Here is a 20,953-nt window from a genome sequence, read left to right as displayed (position 1 = left end):
CCGAACAGATTTGCAAGGCTGCAACTTGGTCTTCGCTTCATACTTTTTCCAAATTTTACAAATTTGACACTTTTGCTTCCTCGGAGGCTATTTTTGGGAGAAAGGTTCTTCAGGCAGTGGTTCCTTCTGTATAAAGAGCCTGCCTATCCCTCCCGTCATCTGTGTACTTTTGCTTTGGTATTGGTATCCCACAAGTAATGATGACCCGTGGACTGATCACACTTAACAGAAGAAAACATAATTTATGCTTACCTGATAAATTCCTTTCTTCTGTAGTGTGATCAGTCCACGGCCCGCCCTGTTTTTTAAGGCAGGTAAATATTTTTTAAATTATACTCCAGTCACCACTACACCCTTGGCTTCTCCTTTCTCGTTGGTCCTTGGTCGAATGACTGGAGGTGACGTAGAGGGGAGGAGCTATATAGCAACTCTGCTGGGTGAATCCTCTTGCACTTCCTGTAGGGGAGCAGTTAATATCCCACAAGTAATGATGACCCGTGGACTGATCACACTACAGAAGAAAGGAATTTATCAGGTAAGCATAAATTATGTTTTTTTTTTTTTGGTGGGGGGTGGGGGTTGAGTACCGAAAATACTGAATGCCACAACCTTTTTCTTTTACAAGATATGACAAGTCCACGGATTCCATCCTTATGGGATATCACCTCCTGGTCAGCAGGAGGCGGCAAAGAGCTCCACAGCAGAGCTGCATAAATATCCCTCTTTTCCCCCCCAACCCAGTCATCCTCATTGCCTGTGTTAGTGATAGGAATAGGTAAAGTGAGGTGTTTAGATTCTTCAATCAAGAGTTTTTTATTTTTAAATTGTGCCAAAGTGTACTATTTTTTTACAGGGCAACTTCTGGATAGTCGTTTTTAGACTATGGGAACTGGTGGATTTTTTTTTCAACTGAGCCTCCCAAGACTGTGCTGCTTTCTCTGTATATGGTCTTAGAGGTTGTAACCAAGACCCTTCTGCTTTCACAGGACCTCAGGAGGAAGAGTGGACCTCTTGATACTGTGAGATTGTCATGCTGTTCCTCAGCATGAAGGTAGGTGCAGTTTATTATTCTGGAGTGCTGCAGCATATTTCAGAAAAACTGTGCTTATACTGTTATACAGGGGCTAGCTTGATAGGGCTTCTTTTTAACATTTACTTTAATACCCAGACACTCTGACATTATAATAGCCTAGAAGCGCTGGGGTGTGTAAAGAAAACTGACATTGTTTATCCAGACACTCAGGCATGTTATATCCTAGAAGCACTGGGACCTATTGTATGTGTTTTCACGATAACGGGCATGGAATAGAAGGTTCCAGTTTGTTTTATTAGAGGTGGCTGACGCTGGGGACAGTTCCGGAGGGGATATGTTTTCACTATATAGCTCCGGTACATGGTGGTATCCTGATGTGAGGGACTGATTGGTGTTTATGCCCACGAAGGGCGGGGCCTATGTTTTCGCACGCTTAGAACAGCGCAGTTCATACTTCAGTTATCCGGTGCAGCATTTCCTCACGGCGATATTTTACAAGCGACTTTAGGTGCGCCGTGCTTAAGGAGTCTAGTGTGGTCACGTGGAGGAAGGTAGGAGCCGCTGCGGCGAGGTGACTGGGTTATATTTCAAAGTTTACCAGTGTATTATTCTGAGGCCTTCGTGCAGGGTATGTGAAATTTGGGCCCTGCCTTAGGGACCAAGATTGATTTATTTTCTTTTTTATTTAAAGATTCAGTGCTCAGCAGTGTTTTTTATTAGACTATTTGCTATGTGTTTAGATGCTATTGTGGAACCCCCTGTTACATTTTGTCCCCCATGTATTGAGAGGGCTTTACAGTGTAAAGAGCAAATTTTCTTTAATAAAGATATATCTAATGAATGTCCTCAGACTGATGAAATTCAGGGTATGACGCATCTTTCCCCAAGCGTCACAGCCTTTAACGCCCGCTCAGGTGACGCCATGTTCAACGGCGTCTGCTTCATTTACTCTGCAGGATATGGCTGCAGTTATGCCATCCACTCTTACAAAAGTTTTATCTAAGTTGCCAGTGTTACAAGGCAAACGCAGCAGGACAGAAACCCACGTGGTCCCTGCAACTTCTGATGCTTTAATGGCTATCTCTGATATACCTTCCCAGGGTTCTGAATTAGGGGGTAGGGAGGCCCTGTCTGAGGGGGAACTGTCTGACTCAGGAAGTGCATTACCCCAGACAGATTCGGACGTCATGTCCTTTTAGGTTTAAGCTTGAACACCTCCACCTTTTGCTCCGAGAGGTTTTGGTGACTCTGGACGACTGTGACTCTATTGTGGTCCCGCCAGAGAAATTGAGTAAGATGGACAAATACTTAGAGGTCCCTTCTTATTCCGATGCGTTTCCGGTTCCTAAGAGAATTTTGGAAATTATTACAAGGGAATGGGAGAGACCGGGTATCCCGTTCTCCCCTTTGCCTATTTTTAGGAAAATGTACCCTATAGCCGTTCAGGACTCTTGGCAGACGGTCCCTAAGGTGGAGGGAGCTATCTCTACCCTGGCTAAGCGTACGACTATCCCTATTGAGGACAGTTGTGCTTTCAAAGACCCTATGGATAAAAAGTTGGAGTGTCTTCTAAAAAAAGCTATATTCTTCAAGAGTTTCTATTACAACCGACGGCCTGCATTGTAACAGTCACAACTGCGGCTGCCTTTTGGTTTGACGCTCTAGAAGAGTCCCTTAAGACTGAGACTCCTTTAGAAGAAATAATGGATAGAATTAAGGCCCTTAAGCTGGCTAATTCCTTTATTACGGATGCCGCCTTTCAGATCGCCAAATTGGCTAAGAATTCAGGATTTCTCTTACTTGGTGTATCCAGTCCACGGTTTCATCCTTACTTGTGGGATATTATCAATCCCTACAGGAAGTGGCAAAGAGCACACAGCAAAGCTGTCCATATAGCTCCCCTCAGGCTCCGCCCCCCCCCCGTCATTCTCTTTGCCGCTCTAACAAGTAGCATCTCCACGGGAGGGTAAAGAGTATGTGGTGTTAGATTTGTAGTTTTTATTTCTTCAATCAAGAGTTTATTTTAAAATAGTGCCGGTTTGTACTATTTACTCTGAGGCAGAAAGTGATGAAGATTTCTGCTGAGAGGAAAAAGATTTTAGCACAAAGGACTGTTGAGTACCGGAGAACTTCAGTTGGGGGGAACAGTTTGCAGGCTTAACTGCTTAAGGTATGCTCAGTCACTTTTTCTAACAAGACCTGGTAATGCTAGAAGACTGATAGAAATCCCCATGTGGGAAGGTTAGCCATTTTCTGAGATTCAGTATAGAAGGATGGCTTCAGTTAAGGGCTAAAATACTGGTAGACACTGTGATGGGCTAAATAGATTACTTTATTAGGGTAATCTTATATTGGTTCAAGTGTTTCACGGAGGCCAAATTCATCAGATTTCAGTCGGACAACATCACGACTGTAGCGTACATCAATCATCAGGGAGGAACAAAGAGTTCCCTAGCGATGAAGGAAGTATCCAAGATCATCAAATGGGCAGAGGATCACTCCTGCCATCTATCTGCAATTCACATCCCAGGGGTAGACAACTTGGAGGCGGATTTTCTAAGTCGTCAGACTTTCCATCCGGGGAGTGGGAACTCCACCCAGAGGTTTTTGCTCAGCTGACCCAGCTATGGGGCATTCCAGAATTGGATCTGATGGCATCCCGTCAGAACACCAAACTTCCCCTTTGCGGATCCAGATCCAGGGATCCCAAGGCGGCGTTGATAGATGCATTAACAGCGCCTTGGTCATTCAGTCTAGCTTATGTCTTTCCACCGTTTCCTCTTCTCCCTCGGCTTGTAGCCAGAATCAAACAGGAGAAGGCTTCGGTAATTTTGATAGCACCTGTGTGGCCACGCAGGACTTGGTATGCAGACCTAGTGGACATGTCATCAGTCCCACCATGGAAACTGCCATCAAGGCAGGATCTTCTAATTCAAGGTCTTTTCAAGCATCCAAATCTAGTTTCTCTGCAACTGACTGCTTGGAGATTGAACGCTTAATCCTAGCTAAGCGTGGTTTCTCTGAATCAGTTATAGATACTCTAATACAGGCCAGAAAGCCTGTCACCAGGAAAATTTACCATAAGATATGGCGAAAATATCTTTGTTGGTGTGAATCCAAGGGTTACTCGTGGAGTAAGGTTAGGATTCCAAGGATATTGTCTTTTCTCCAAGAAGGATTGGAGAAAGGTCTGTCAGCTAGTTCCTTAAAGGGACAGATATCTGCTCTGTCTATCCTGTTACATAAGCGTCTGGCAGCTGTACCAGACGTTCAGGTGTTTGCACAGGCCCTAGTTAGAATCAAGCCTGTTTACAAGCCTGTGGCTCCTCCATGGAGTCTAAATTTAGTTCTTTCAGTTCTTCAAGGGGTTCCGTTTGAACCTTTGCATTCCATAGATATTAAGTTATTATCTTGGAAAGTTTTGTTTTTAGTAGCCATTTCTTTCATGTAATTAGCAAGAGTCCATGAGCTAGTGACGTATGGGATATACATTCCTACCAGGAGGGGCAAAGTTTCCCAAACCTCAAAATGCCTATAAATACACCCCTCACCACACCCACAAATCAGTTTAACAAACTTTGCCTCCTATGGAGGTGGTGAAGTAAGTTTGTGCTAGATTCTACGTTGATATGCGCTCCGCAGCAGGTTGGAGCCCGGTTTTCCTCTCAGCGTGCAGTGAATGTCAGAGGGATGTGAGGAGAGTATTGCCTATTTGAATTCAATGATCTCCTTCTACGGGGTCTATTTCATAGGTTCTCTGTTATCGGTCGTAGAGATTCATCTCTTACCTCCCTTTTCAGATCGACGATATACTCTTATATATACCATTACCTCTGCTGATTTTCGTTTCAGTACTGGTTTGGCTTTCTACAACATGTAGATGAGTGTCCTGGGGTAAGTAAGTCTTATTTTCTGTGACACTCTAAGCTATGGTTGGGCTCTTTTTTAATAAAGTTCTAAATATATGTATTCAAACATTTATTTGCCTTGACTCAGGATGTTCAACATTCCTTATTTTCAGACAGTCAGTTTCATATTTGGGATAATGCATTTGAATCAATCATTTTTTCTTACCTTAAAAATTTGACTTTTTCCCTGTGGGCTGTTAGGCTCGCGGGGGCTGAAAATGCTTCATTTTATTGCGTCATTCTTGGCGCTGACTTTTTTGGCGCAAAATTTTTTTTCTGTTTCCGGCGTCATACGTGTCGCCGGAAGTTGCATCATTTTTTTACTTTTTTGCGTCAAGTGTCGGCGTTCCGGATGTGGCGTCATATTTGGCGCCAAAAGCATTTAGGCACCAAATAATGTGGGCGTCTTATTTGGCGCTAAAAAAATATGGGCGTCACTTTTGTCTCCACATTATTTAAGTCTCTTATTTATTGCTTCTGGTTGCTAGAAGCTTGTTCACTGGCATATTTCCCATTCCTGAAACTGTCATTTAAGGAATTTGATCTATTTTGCTTTATATGTTTTTTCTATTACATATTGCAAGATGTCCCACGTTGCAACTGAGTCAGAAGATACTTCAGGAAAATCGCTGCCTGGTGCTGGAGCTACCAAAGCTAAGTGTATCTGCTGTTAACTTTTGGTATCTGTTCCTCCAGCTGTTGTTTGTATTGAATGTCATGACAAACTTGTTAATGCAGATAAAATTTCCTTTAGTAAAGTTCCATTACCTGTTGCTGTTCCGTCAACATCTAATGCTCAGAGTGTTCCTGATAACATAAGAGATTTTGTTTCTGAATCCATTAAGAAGGCTTTGTCTGTTATTCCTCCTTCTAGTAAACATAAAAAAATCTTTTAAAACTTCTCATTGTTCAGATGAATTTTTAAATGAACATCATCATTCTGATTCTGATAATGGTTCTTCTGGTTCAGAGGATTCTGTCTCAGAGGTTGATGCTGATAAATCTTCATATTTATTTAAAATGGAATTTATTCGTTCTTTACTTAAAGAAGTTCTAATTGCTTTAGAAATTGAGGATTCTGGTCCTCTTGATACTAAATCTAAACGTTTAGATAAGGTTTTTAAATCTCCTGTAGTTATTCCAGAAGTTTTTCCTGTTCCTAGTGCTATTTCTGAAGTAATTTCCAGGGAATGGAATAATTTGGGTAATTCATTTACTCCTAAACGTTTTAAGCAATTATATCCTGTGCCATCTGACAGATTAGAGTTTTGGGACAAAATCCCTAAGGTTGATGGGGCTGTCTCTACTCTTGCTAAGCGTACTACGATTCCTACGGCAGATGGTACTTCCTTTAAGGATCCTTTAGGAAAATTGAATCCTTTCTAAGAAAAGCCTATTTGTGATCAGGTAATCTTCTTAGACCTGCTATATCTTTGGCGGATGTTGCTGCAGCTTCAACTTTTTGGTTGGAAGCTTTAGCGCAACAAGTAACAGATCATAATTCTCATAGCATTATTATTCTTTGGAATAAATCCAAGCCTTCTAGAAAATCAAAGCCAGCTTCTAAGTCCACATGTAGGTGCGGCCCTCATTCCAGCTCAGCTGGTAGGGGGCAGATTACGTTTTTTCAAAGAAATTTGGATCAAATCCGTTCACAATCTTTGGATTCAGAACATTGTTTCAGAAGGGTACAGAATTGGCTTCAAAATAAGAGATTTTTTTCTTTCCCGTGTCCCAGTAAATCCAGCGAAGGCTCAAGCATTTCTGAAATGTGTTTCAGATCTAGAGTTGGCTGGAGTAATTATGCCAGTTCCAGTTCTGGAACGGGGGCTGGGGTTTTATTCAAATCTCTTCATTGTACCAAAGAAGGAGAATTCCTTCAGACCAGTTCTGGATCTAAAGATATTGAATAGTTATGTAAGGATACCAACATTCAAAATGGTAACTGTAAGGACTATCCTGCCTTTTGTTCAGCAAGGGCATTATATGTCTACAATAGATTTACAGGATGCATATCTGCATATTCCGATTCATCCAGATCACTTTCAGTTTCTGAGATTCTCTTTCCTAGACAAGCATTACCAGTTTGTGGCTCTACCGTTTGGTCTAGCAACAGCTCCAAGAATTTTTACAAAGGTTCTCGGTGCCCTTCTGTCTGTAATCAGAGAACAGGGTATTGTGGTATTTCCTTATTTGGACGATATCTTGGTACTTGCTCAGTCTTCACATTTAGCAGAATCTCATACGAATCGACTTGTGTTTCTTCAAGATCATGGTTGGAGGATCAATTCACTAAAAAGTTCATTGATTCCTCAGACAAGGGTAACATTTCTGGGTTTCCAGATAGATTCAGTGTCCATGACTCTGTCTTTGACAGACAAGAGACGTCTAAAATTGATATCAGCTTGTCGAAACCTTCAGTCACAATCATTCCCTTCGGTAGCCTTATGCATGGAAATTCTAGGTCTTATGACTGCTGCATCGGACGCGATCCCCTTTGCTCGTTTTCACATGCGACCTCTTCAGCTCTGTATGCTGAACCAATGGTGCAGGGATTACACAAAGATATCTCAATTAATATCTTTAAAACCGATTGTACGACACACACTGACGTGGTGGACAGATCACCATCGTTTAATTCAGTGGGCTTCTTTTGTTCTTCCGACCTGGACTGTAATTTCAACAGATGCAAGTCTTACAGGTTGGGGAGCTGTGTGGGGGTCTCTGACGGCACAAGGGGTTTGGGAATCTCAGGAGGTGAGATTACCGATCAATATTTTGGAACTCCGTGCAATTTTCAGAGCTCTTCAGTCTTGGCCTCTTCTGAAGAGAGAATCGTTCATTTGTTTTCAGACAGACAATGTCACAACTGTAGCATACATCAATCATCAAGGAGGGACTCACAGTCCTCTAGCTATGAAAGAAGTATCTCGAATTCTGGTTTGGGCGGAATCCAGCTCCTGTCTAGTTTCTGCGGTTCATATCCCAGGTATAGACAATTGGGAAGCGGATTATCTCAGTCGCCAAACGTTGCATCCGGGCGAATGGTCTCTTCACCCAGAGGTATTCAGATGTGGGGACTTCCAGAAATAGATCTGATGGCCTCTCATCTAAACAAGAAACTTCCCAGGTATCTGTCAAGATCCAGGGATCCTCAAGCGGAAGCAGTGGATGCATTGTCACTTCCTTGGAAGTATCATCCTGCCTATATCTTTCCGCCTCTAGTTCTTCTTCCAAGAGTGATCTCCAAAATTCTGAAGGAATGCTAGTTTGTTCTGCTGGTCGCTCCAGTATGGCCTCACAGGTTTTGGTATGCGGATCTTGTCCGGATGGCTTCTTGCCAACCGTGGACTCTTCCGTTAAGACCAGACCTTCTGTCTCAAGGTCCTTTTTTCCATCAGGATCTCAAATCCTTAAATTTAAAGGTATGGAGATTGAACGCTTGATTCTTAGTCAAAGAGGTTTCTCTGACTCTGTGATTAATACTATGTTACAGGCTTGTAAATCTGTATCTAGGGAGATATATTATAGAGTCTGGAAGACTTATATTTCTTGGTGTCTTTTTCATCATTTTTCCTGGCATTCTTTTAGAATTCCAAGAATTTTACAGTTTCTTCAGGATGGTTTGGATAAAGGTTTGTTTGCAAGTTCCTTGAAAGGACAAATCTCTGCTCTTTCTGTTCTTTTTCACAGAAAGATTGCTAATCTTCCTGATATTCATTGTTTTGTACAAGCTTTGGTTCGTATAAAACCTGTCATTAAGTCAATTTCTCCTCCTTGGAGTTTGAATTTGGATCTGGGGGCTCTTCAAGCTCCTCCGTTTGAACCTATGCATTCATTGGACATTAAATTACTTTCTTGGAAAGTTTTGTTCCTTTTGGTCATCTCTTCTGCCAGAAGAGTTTCTGAATTATCTGCTCTTTCTTGTGAGTCTCCTTTTTTTAATTTTTCATCAGGATAAGGCGGTGTTGCGAACTTCTTTTGAATTTTTACCTAAGGTTGTGAATTCCAACAACATTAGTAGAGAGATTGTGGTTCCTTCATTATGTCCTACTCCTAAGAATTCTAAGGAGAAATCATTGCATTCTTTGGATGTGGTTAGAGCTTTGAAATATGTTGAAGCTACTAAGACTTTCCGAAAGACTTCTAGTCTATTTGTTATCTTTTCCGGTTCTAGGAAAGGTCAAAAGGCCTCTGCCATTTCTTTGGCATCTTGGTTGAAATCTTTAATTCATCATGCTTATGTCGAGTCGGGTAAAACTCCGCCTCAAAGGATTACAGCTCATTCTACTAGGTCAGTTTCTACTTCCTGGGCGTTTAGGAATGAAGCTTCGGTTGATCAGATTTGCAAAGCAGCAACTTGGTCCTCTTTGCATACTTTTACTAAATTCTACCATTTTGATGTGTTTTCTTCTTCTGAAGCAGTTTTTGGTAGAGAAGTACTTCAGGCAGCTGTTTCAGTTTGAATCTTCTGCTTATGTTTTCATTTAAACTTTATTTTGGGTGTGGATTATTTTCAGCAGGAATTGGCTGTCTTTATTTTATCCCTCCCTCTCTAGTGACTCTTGCGTGGAAAGATCCACATCTTGGGTAGTCATTATCCCATACGTCACTAGCTCATGGACTCTTGCTAATTACATGAAAGAAAACATAATTTATGTAAGAACTTACCTGATAAATTCATTTCTTTCATATTAGCAAGAGTCCATGAGGCCCACCCTTTTTTGTGGTGGTTATGATTTTTTTGTATAAAGCACAATTATTCCAATTCCTTGTTTTTTATGCTTTCGCACTTTTTTCTTATCACCCCACTTCTTGGCTATTCGTTAAACTGATTTGTGGGTGTGGTGAGGGGTGTATTTATAGGCATTTTGAGGTTTGGGAAACTTTGCCCCTCCTGGTAGGAATGTATATCCCATACGTCACTAGCTCATGGACTCTTGCTAATATGAAAGAAATGAATTTATCAGGTAAGTTCTTACATAAATTATGTTTTCTTCTGCTCGAAGAGTTTCTGAATTGTCTGCTTTGCAGTGTGATTCACCCTAGCTGGTGTTCCATGCAGATAAGGTTGTTTTGCGTACCAAACCTGGTTTCCTTCCAAAGGTGGTTTCTAATAAGAATATTAACCAGGAAATCATTGTTCCTTCTCTGTGTCCTAATCCAGTTTCTAAGAAGGAACGACTTTTACACAATCTTGATGTGGTTTGTGCTTTAAAATTCTATTTAAAAGCAACTAAAGATTTCAGACGAACATCATCCTTGTTGTCTATTCTGGTAAGAGGAGAGGTCAGAAAGCGACTGCTACCTCTCTTTCCTTCTGGCTGAAAAGAATCATCCGATTGGCTTATGAGACTGCTGGACAGCAGCCTCCTGAACGAATTACAGCTCATTCCACCAGAGCTGTGGCTTCCACATGGGCTTTCAAAAATGAGGCTTCTGTTGAACAGATTTGTAAGGCAGCGACTTGGTCTTCACTGCATACTTTTGCCAAATTTTACAAATTCGATACTTTTGCTTCTTCGGAGGCGATTTTTGGGAGAAAGGTTTTGCAAGCAGTGGTGCCTTCCGTTTAGGTTACCTGACTTGTTCCCTCCCTTCATCCGTGTCCTAAAGCTTTGGTATTGGTGCATACTTTCTCTTTGTCCAGGCTTGGATAAGAGACGTTCAGGATCCCTGGACACTAGAAATTTTGTCTCAAGGGTATCAGTTGGAGTTCAAAAATTCCTTCCCAAAGGGAAGGTTTCTTCTTTCACGATTGTCTGTAGACCAGATAAAGAGAGGCATTCTTACGTTGTGTAAAAGACCTCTCCACTATGGGAGTAATTTGTCCCGTTCCAATACAGGGGCAGGGGTTTTACTCAAATCTTTGTGGTTCCCAAAAAAGAGGTAACGTTCCGACCCATTTTAGATCTCAAGAGTCTAAACAAGTTTCTCAAGCTGGAGACTATTCGCACAATTCTCCCATTGATCCAAGAGGGTCAATATATGTTTACCGTGGACTTAAAGTATGCATATCTTCATATTCCTATCCACAAAGATCATCACCAGTTCCTAAGGTTTGCCTTTCTGGACAAACATTTTCAGTTCGTGGCTGGCCACGGCACGAAGGTTCTAGGGTCTCTGCTGGCAGTTCTCAGACCGTGGGGCATTGCAGTAGCGCCTTATCTGGACGATATTCTGATCCAGGCGTCTTATCAACTGACAGTCTCATACAGACATGGTTCTGTCCTTTCCAAGGACTCACGGGTGGAAGGTGAATCTAGAAAAAAGTTCACTAATTCCACAGACAAGGGTTCCTTTCCTGGGAACTCTAATAGACTCTATTTCCATGAAAATCTTCTTGACGGAAGTCCGAAAGTTAAATATTCTGAATACATGCCAAGCCCTTCAGTCCAATCCTCCGCCATCAGTGGCTCAGTGCATGAAGGTAATTGGATTGATGGTGGCGGCAATGGACATCATTGTTTGCTCGTTTTCATCTCAGACCTCTACAACTGAGCCTGCTCAGACAGTGGAATGGAGATTATGCAAATTTGTCTCTTCAGATAGATCTGGATTAGGAGACAAGGGACTCTCTTCTTTGGTGGTTGTCGCAGGATCATCTGTCCCAAGGGACTTGCTTCCGCTGACCCTCATGGCTGATGGTGACAACGGACGCCAGTCTACTTGGATCGGGTGCAGTCTGGAATTCCCTGAAGGCTCAGGGTGTGTGGACTCGGTTGGAGTCTCTACTTCCAATCAATATTCTGGAGTTGAGGGCAATATTCAATGCTCTTCAGGCTTGGCCTCAGTTGGCTTCGGCAAAGTTCATCCGATTTCAGTCGGACAACATCACGACTGTGGCTTACATCAATCATCAGTGAGGAACAAGAAGTTCCTTAGCGATGACGGAAGTATCCAAGATAATTCGTTGGGCGGAGGCTCACTCTTATCTGTCAGCAATCTACATCCCAGGAGTAGACAAATGGGAAGCAGATTTTTTGAGCAGACAGACGTTTCATCCGGGGGAGTGGGAACTCATCCGGAGGTCTTTGCCACCCTGATTCTCAGATGGGGCAGGCCGGAGCTGGATCTCATGGCGTCGCGTCAGAATGCCAAGCTCCCGAGATACGGATCCAGGTCCAGGGATCCTCAGGCCGAACTGATAGATACCTTGGCAGCGCCTTGGTCGTTCAACCTAGCTTGTGTTCACTCCATTTGCTCTCCTTCCCCGGGTGATTGCTCGATTCAAACAGGAGAGGGCTTGGGTGATTCTCATCGCTCTTTCGTGGCCTCGCAGGACTTGGTATGCTGATCTGATGGACATGTCATCTCTGCCACCGTGGAAGCTTCCATTGAGGCAAGACCTTCTCATTCAGGGACCCTTCCATCATCCAAATCTAATTTCTCTGCAGTTGACTGCTTGGAGATTGAACTCTTGATTTTATCTAAGCAGGGGTTCTCTGATGCGGTCATTGATACCTTAATTCAGGCACGGAAGCCTGTTGCTAGAAAGATTTACCATAAGATATGGCGTAAATATCTTTATTGGTGCGAATCCAAGGGCTACTCATGGAGTAGGGTTAGGATTCCCAGGATTTTATCTTTTTTCAAAGAAGGATTGGAGAAAGGGTTGTCAGCAAGTTCTTTAAAAGTACAGATTTCTGCTTTGTCTATTTTTGCTGCACAAGCGTCTGTCAGATGTTCCAGATGTTCAATCTTTGTCAGGCCCTGACTAGAATCATACCTGTGTTTAGACCAATTGCCCCTCATTGGAGTTTGAATTTAGTTCTTAATGTTCTTCAAGGAGTTCCGTTTGAAACTATGCATTCCATAGATATTAAGTTTTTATCTTGGAAAGTTTTATTTTTGGTTGCTATTTCTTCTGCTTGCAGAGTATCTGATCTTTCGGCATTACAATGTGATTCTCCTTATCTTATTTTCCATTCTGATAAGGTGGTGTTACATACCAAACCTGGTTTTCTTCCTAAGGTTGTTTCTAACAAGAAATTGAATCAGGAAATTGTTGTTCCTTCCTTGTGTCCTAACCCTTCTTCTAAGAAGGAGCTTCTGTTACTAGTGATGCACCGAAATTGAATTTCTGAACCGAAACCGAATCCGAAAATCCAGGATGCACTTGGCCGAAAACCGAAATTGATACCGAAAATGTGTTTTTTCAAATTAATTTTTTTTTAGTTTTTTTTTTGCATAATTAGAGCCAATAAAAAAGCCCACACTTTTATTGAAAGTAATACACTAAAATTGGACCAAAATATCTTAAAACAATATGCTACACAATAATTTTACCAAGAAAAAAAAAATAGAAAAAAATGCAATTTTCGGACAAAATGTTTCTTCACTTAAAACAATTATAAATATCAATATACTGTATTCTTCATTTAGTTCTATGTAACAGAATCATATTTAACTGTTTTTTTGTTTTTTTTACCAATTATCAAAATAAAGTATAGTCCTAGAAAACTCATATGCAGAACAGTAAGTCAAGTAATAAACTTAAACAGCAGCTCTAGGCTAGCATCAAATTTGAAACATGCTACACAATAATTTTACCGAAAATAACAGGCAAAAAACCCGAAAACCGAAATAGCCAAAAAGGCTATTTTCGGCCGAAACTTTCTGCGGCCGAAATTTCGGTGCATCCCTATCTGTTACATAATTTGGAAGTAGTCCGTGCCTTGAAGTTCTACTTGCAGGCGACTAAGGATTTTCGTCAAACATCCTCATTATTTGTTGTTTTTGCTGGGAAACGTAGGGGTCAGAAGGCTACGGCTACCTCTTTCTTTTTGGCTGAAGAGTATCATCCGTGTTGCATATGAGACTGCTGGACAGCAGCCTCCAGAACGAATTACGACGCATTCTACTAGGGCTGTGGCTTCCTCATGGGCATTTAAAAATGATGCTTCTGTTGGACAGATTTGCAAGGCTGCAACTTGGTCGTCTCTTCACACTTTTTCCAAATTTTACAAATTTGATACTTTTGCCTCGTCTGAGGCTGTTTTTGGGAGAAAGGTTCTTCAAGCAGTGGTGCCTTCCATTTAGGTTCCTGTCTTGTCCCTCCCTTTCATCCGTGTCCTATAGCTTTGGTATTGTATCCCACAAGTAAGGATGAAATCCGTGGACTCGTCATATCTTGTAAAAGAAAAGGAAATGTATGCTTACCTGATGAATTTAATTCTTTTACGATATGACAAGTCCATTGCCCTCCCTGTCGTTTTCTAAGACACGTTTTTATTTTTGTTAATCTTCTGTCACCTCTGCTCCTTGGCTTCTCCTTTCTCTTCCTAACCTCGGTCGAATGACTGGGTTGGGGGGGAAGGGAGGAGCTATTTATGCAGCTCTGCTGTGGAGCTCTTTGCCTCCTCCTGCTGAGCAGGAGGTGATATCCCATAAGTAAGGATGAAATCCGTGGACTTTTCATATCGTAAAAGAAATAAATTTATCAGGTAAGCATAAATTTCCTTTTTTTTTTGTTTCCTTCTCGTTTTTTCTTAGATTGAACAAGAAAAGTTTTCTTCTTTTAAAAGACAAGATGATGATAAAGATGATCGAGATAAAAAGGGACGATCCAGAAGCCCAAGAAGGTAAGGTTTTTTTTTTCTATATGATGATGATAGTCCATAGGGATTCCATAACATGTAGTATATATTTCCCACTACTAAGAGGACGACAAGTACTTAAAAATCGCCCATCTCTTCCCAGTTTTGTTCTTGACCACCAAGGAGAAGGTTGAAAGGATAGTTGTTCCAGCTACTTGCTTATGGATTTTTATATGACCCATTATCTCTGGGACATACTCAGAAAGAAGAGTTTTCAAGCACTCTGAGTGATACAGGGACATAGGGTATACCCTGTTATGTGTGCAATAACTCCAAAAGGGATTTCAGCCATAACTCCCCTCAGGTGTCGCAGGGACATGTCCCTTAGCCTCCCCCTGTGGGATTAAGGTATTTTACAAGCACTGGATGGGCTCTCCATTGAAGAAAGCTCTATGCAGTAGAAAGTTCCTCAAAAGGTAAGAGCAATGCACTCTAACAGGGGTTAAGGGGACAGACTAGTCAAAAATAACGTTCATGATTCAGACAAGGCTGCAATTTTAAACAACTTTATAATTTACTTTGATCAAATTTGCTTTGTTCTTGGTATTCTGTTAAAAGCTAAACCTATGTAGGCTTGTATGCTAATTTCTAAGCCCTTGAAGGCTGCCTCTTATCTCAGTGCATTTTGACAGTTTTTCATAGCTCGAAGGTGTTGGTTCATGTGTGCCATAAAGATATTATTGTGCTCACTATATGTGATATATCATTTAGCTGGATGCAGTAACTAACTGTTCCATTTTTGCTTTGAATCTTGGCTGAGAGCTAGCAAGTGAGTGCTGAACTTCATCTGTGTGCTGTATTAATCTGTTTTATAATTTTTCCTATGGGCCTTGCACCCAGACCTGCCTGGGACTATGGGGACAGTGCAGCTACCTGAGAGTGCTATTGAGCACCCAGGGCTGTGCATGTTGCAGGGTCATAGGATATGTACCCAGTGCAGTCCCCTTCCGTGTTTGTATGTTCGTTCAAAATTTATATGGTTCTAAGATTATTTGCTTATATAGTATTTTTCCATATGCTAATGGCTATTTATGTAGATACAAGTACAGTTATGCACATAATGTATTTCTTACATTTGATTTAGTGCATGTTTAATCCTTGTATAATCAAGTTTAGTTTTTATTCATGCTACAATGCAGTCATTTTCTTTCTATAGCACAATGTTTAGTGTGTGTGTGTGTATATACATAACAGAACACTGCATTATCTGTTTTTCCTGTGCACATCTGTACTTCCATGCATACTGCATAATGAATCCCATGAGTATTAGAATGTACAACACATCACTGTATTTGCAAAACAGTATGCTTTTGCAGAAAAGGTATTATAGGAGCAGACTTAAATAGTCATTGGAATGCTAAAGCATGTTATGTATAAGAGTATGCACAGGGTATCTGTATTTCCTTATGCATTCTTTTTATCATATTAATGCTATGTTAACTTTACAGTATGCATTATAGTTTCTGCATTTACAGAACATACTTTCTTCTATAAAGTACGACAAGTCCACGGATTCATCCTTTACTTGTGGGATATTATCCTCCTGCTAACAGGAAGTGGCAAAGAGCACCACAGCAGAGCTGTCTATATAGTTCCTCCTTTAGCTCCACCCCCCAGTCATTCTCTTTGCCTACTCTAAGTACTAGGAAGGGTAAAGTGAAAGAGGTGATAAAATATTGGTTTTTAATTTCTTCAAGGAAGAGTTTTTTGTTTTAAATGGTACCGGTGTGTACTATTTACTCTGTCAGCAGATGGATGAAGACTTTTGCCTGGAGGATGATGATCTTAGCATTTGTCACTAAGATCCAGTGCAGTTCCCACAGAGACTGAGGAGTACAGGAAACTTCAGTGTGAGGAATGTTTTCATGCTATATAGCAGTTAAATATGTTCAGTAATTTTTTCTGGAGAGACTGTATTTCAGAAAGGCTTGTAAGTATCCCCATAAGGGTAAGCAGTAATCCTAAGAGCTTTAGAAGGGCATTACTAAGCTTGCATAAGGGGCTAATTAAAAAATGGTTGACAGTGGTTTTTGAATGTTTGTGGGCAAAAGTTTTATGATCTGGGAGTGCTATTAACGTTTCAACTTTGAAGGGTACACTTGGCTTAATTTTTGGGTCTCAGAACCCACATGGCTAGTTTAAAACCGCTCTGGTGCGGTTCTTTGAGGCTGTAAAGACATCGAGTGAGATGAGCGGTGCCTATTTTCACGCCTCAAATGCGCAGTTTTCACTCAGCATGCAGCAAGCTTCAACTCCTGAGGGCCCTTGTGGATGTTTTGGGCCAAATCAAAGCTTTAACCCCATATTTACAGCCCCTGAGGGCAGGTAGGCGCCACAGCAGGGCTGTGGCGAGGTGATGGGTGTGTTTTTTTTTTTTTTTTTCTTCTGGATTTAGGCATTATTTCAATCCGGTTTGCACAATAAAGAGTTAAATGTTTTATTTTCTTGTGAGGCAAACTTAACTACACAAATTGACTCTGCTATCAAAAATTTTAAAAGTTTGGGGCATTTTAAAGCAGTTTTGCAGAACGTGTATGCTTTTTTTTCTCTTAAAGGCGCAGTACCGTTTTTAAGATTGTTGATTTTTCTTTTGCATGATGTACCGAGTCCACGGATTCATTCTAACTTGTGGGATATTGTCCTTCCTGAGAGGAAGTAGCAAAGAGCACCACAGCAGAGCTGTCTATATAGCTCCACCCTTAACTCCACCCCCCAGTCATTCTCTTTGCTGGCTCTAAGTAGGAAGAGTAAAGAGAAGAGGTGTTAAACTGTTAATTTTATTTTATCTTCAATCAAGTGTTTGTAATTTTTAAATGGTACCGTTGTTGTACTATTTACTCTCAGGCAGGACATAGATGAAGATTTCTGCCTGGAGGATGATGATCTTGGCATTTGTAACTAAGGTCCACCACTGTTCCCACAGAAGCTGAGGAGTACAGGAAAACTTCAGTGTGAGGAACGGTTTCTTGCTATACAGCAATGAGGTATGTTCAGTCATATTTTCTGCAGAGACTGTGTTAACTCAGAAAGGCTGACAGTGTCCCCATTAGGGGAAGGGTAAGCAGTAATCCTAGTATTATCAGAGGTTTTTACTAGCTTGCATAAAGAGTTAATTTTTTGTGGGCACTCAGTTTATGTGAATTTGGGACAAACGTTTTATGGGACATTTGCTTGAGGGTTCTTTGGGGTTGTTTATAACCCACATGGCTTTCAGGCAGGGTTTGTTAGTTTTGTGTAGGCCCCAGCAACATCAAGTGAGGTGGGCAGGGCCTACATTTACAAGCAAGAAGCAACTTCTGAGGTCCTGAGAGTCTTCTGAGGGACTAATTGAAGCTTTAAACCCCATATTATCGCTTCCTAAGGGCAGGTAGGGCCACAGCAGAGCTGTGGCAAGGTGCTTTAGGGGGTTTTAACCGGTTTTAGACATATTTCAATCTGTTTTTTTCATTTGGGGGTTTATTGCTTATTAACTTGTGGTGCTATCCTTCTAAATCTTAGTGGGTACACTGTTAAATTTCAGAAAAATTGAAGCCTGCTGCAGCCACTAAGTCAGCATGAAGGGGTAGCCCCCGATCCGGGACCGGATCTTGTAGGGGGCAGACTCTCTCTCTTTGCTCAGGCCTGGGCAAGAGACGTTCAGGATTCCTGGGCAGTAGAAATTGTAACCCAGGGATACCTTCTAGATTTCAAGGATTCCCCTCCAAGGGGGAGGTTCCATCTTTCTCGATTGTCTGTAAACCCGACAAAAAGAGAGGCGTTCTTACGCTGTGTAGAAGACCTTTTTACCACGAGAGTGCTCTGCCCAGTTCCAAAAGCAGAACAGGGGCAGGGGTCCTACTCCAATCTGTTTATAGTTCCCAAAAAAGAGGGAACCTTCAGACCAATTCTGGATCTTAAGATCCTAAACCAATTCCTAAGAGTCCCATCTTTCAAGATGGAGACCATTCAGACTATCTTACCATTGATCCAGGAGGGTCAATATATGACCACCGTGGACTTAAAGGATGCGTATCTGCACATTCCTATCCACAAAGATCATCGCCAGTTCCTCAGGTTCGCCTTTCTGGACAAGCATTATCAGTTTGTGGCTCTTCCTTTCGGGTTGGCCACGGTGCCGCGAATCTTCACGAAGGTGCTAGGGTCCCTTCTGGCAGTTCTAAGGCCACGGGGCATAGCAGTGGCGCCTTATCTAGACAACATTCTAATTCAAGCATCGTCCTTCCAACTAGCCAAGTCTCACACGGACTTAGTGTTGGCCTTTCTAAGGTCTCAAGGGTGGAAAGTGAACGTAAATTGTTCTCTTTCCCCTCTCACAAGAGTTTCATTTCTAGGGACTCTGATAGACTCAGTCAGAAATATTTTCATGTCCACCGAGGTCAGGAAATCAAAGATTTTGTCCACCTGCCGAGCTCTTCATTCCATTCCTCGGCCGTCAGTGGCTCAGTGTATGGAGGTAATCGGACTAATGGTAGCGGCAATGGACATAGTTCCGTTTGCTCGCTTGCATCTCAGACCACTGCAACTATGCATGCTCAATCAGTGGAATGGGGATTATGTAGATTTATCTCCTCAGATAAATCTGGATCAAGAGAACAGAGACTCTCTTCTTTGGTGGTTGTCACAGGATCATCTGTCCCAGGGAATGTGTTTCCGCAGGCCAGAATGGGTTATAGTGACGACAGACGCCAGTCTTCTGGGCTGGGGTGCAGTCTGGAATTCCCTGAAAGCTCAGGGTTTGTGGACTCAGGAGGAGGCTCTCCTACCGATAAATATTCTGGAATTAAGAGCGATATTCAATGCTCTCCAGGCATGGCCTCAGCTGGCTTTGGCCAGATTCATCAGGTTTATCGGACAACATCACGACTGTGGCTTATATCAATCATCAGGGCGAAACAAAGAGTTCCTTAGCGATGATAGAGGTCTCAAGGATAATACAATGGGCAGAGGCTCACTCTTGCCCTCTGTCAGCAATCTATATCCCAGGTGTAGAGAACTGGGAGGCAGATTTTCTAAGTCAGAGTGGGAACTCCATCCGGAGGTGTTAGCTCAGCTGGTTCGGCTATGGGGCACACCAGAGTTGGATCTGATTGCCAGAATCAAACAGGAGAGAGCATCGGTGATTTTGATAGCGCCTGCGTGGCCATGCAGGACTTGGTATGCAGACCTGGTGGACATGTCATCCCTTCCACCATGGTCTCTGCCATTGAGACAGGACCTTCTGATTCAAGGTCCATTCAAGCATCCAAATCTAGTTTCTCTGCGGCTGACTGGAGATTGAACGCTTGATTCTATCAAAGCGGGGTTTCTCTGAGTCAGTCATAAATACCTTGATTCAGGCTCGAAAGCCTGTTACCAGGAAAATTTATCATAAGATATGGCGTAAATATCTTTTTTGGTGCAAATCCAAAGGCTTCTCCTGGAGTAAAATCGGGATTCCTAGGATTTTGTCTTTTCTCCAAGAGGGATTGGAGAAAGGATTATCAGCTAGTTCCCTAAAGGGACAGATATCTGCTCTATCTATTTTGTTTCACAAGCGTCTGGCAGATGTTCCAGACGTTCGGGCTTTTTGTCAGGCTTTAGTTAGAATTAAGCCCGTGTTTAAACCTATTGCTCCGCCATGGAGTCTAAATTTAGTTCTTAAGAGGTCTTCAGGGGGTTCCGTTTGAACCCATGCATTCCATAGATATTAAGCTTTTATCTTGGAAAGTTTTGTTCCTAGTTGCTATCTCTTCAGCTCGAAGAGTTTCTGAACTATCTGCATTACAATGTGATTCTCCTTATCTTGTGTTCCATGCTGGTAAGGTGGTTTTGCGTACCAAGCCTGGGTTCCTACCTAAGGTTGTTACTAACAGGAATATCAATCAAGAAATTGTTGTTCCTTCTCCGTGTCCTAATCCTTCTTGTAAGAAGGAACATCTGTTGCACAGCTTGGACGTGGTTCGTGCTTTTGAAATTTTATTTGCTGGCAACCAAAGATTTTCGTCAAACATCTTCTTTGTTTGTTGTCTATTCTGGAAAGCATAGTGGTCAAAAGGCTACGGCGACTTCTTTCTTTTTGGCTGAAAAGCATCATCCGTTTAGCTTATGAGACTGCTGGACAGCAGCCTCCTGAAAGGATTACAGCTCATTCTACTAGAGCGATAGCTTCCACATGGGCTTTTAAAAATGCTTCTGTTGAACTGATTTGTAAGGCTGCGACTTGGTCGTCGCTTTATACCTTTTCATAATTTTATACATTTGATACTTTTGCTTCTTCGGAGGCTATTTTTGGGAGAGAGGTTTTGCAAGCAGTGGTGCCTTCCGTTTAGGTTCCTGTCTTGTCCCTCCCTTCATCCGTGTCCTAAAGCTTTGGTATTGGTATCCCACAAGTTAGGATGAATCCGTGGACTCGGTACATCATGCAAAAGAAAACA

The 20,953-nt window shown here is 41.9% G+C and overlaps 1 protein-coding gene across 1 annotated transcript in view; it reads left to right on the top strand.

The window, feature by feature from the left end:
• Positions 1–20,953, top strand: part of SRRM1 (serine and arginine repetitive matrix 1) — a gene marked incomplete in the record, with an annotated part of 533,145 nt that overhangs the window by 93,504 nt on the left and 418,688 nt on the right. Inside the window, 1 exon segment of the mRNA XM_053705381.1 lies at positions 14,437–14,525. Coding sequence (XP_053561356.1) covers positions 14,437–14,525 — 89 coding nt within the window.

The sequence above is a fragment of the Bombina bombina genome, chromosome 3, assembly GCF_027579735.1.
Source record: "Bombina bombina isolate aBomBom1 chromosome 3, aBomBom1.pri, whole genome shotgun sequence".
NCBI lineage: Eukaryota > Metazoa > Chordata > Amphibia > Anura > Bombinatoridae > Bombina > Bombina bombina.
Note: the sequence above shows the minus strand (reverse complement) of the source record. Positions and strands in the feature narration are given on the sequence as shown.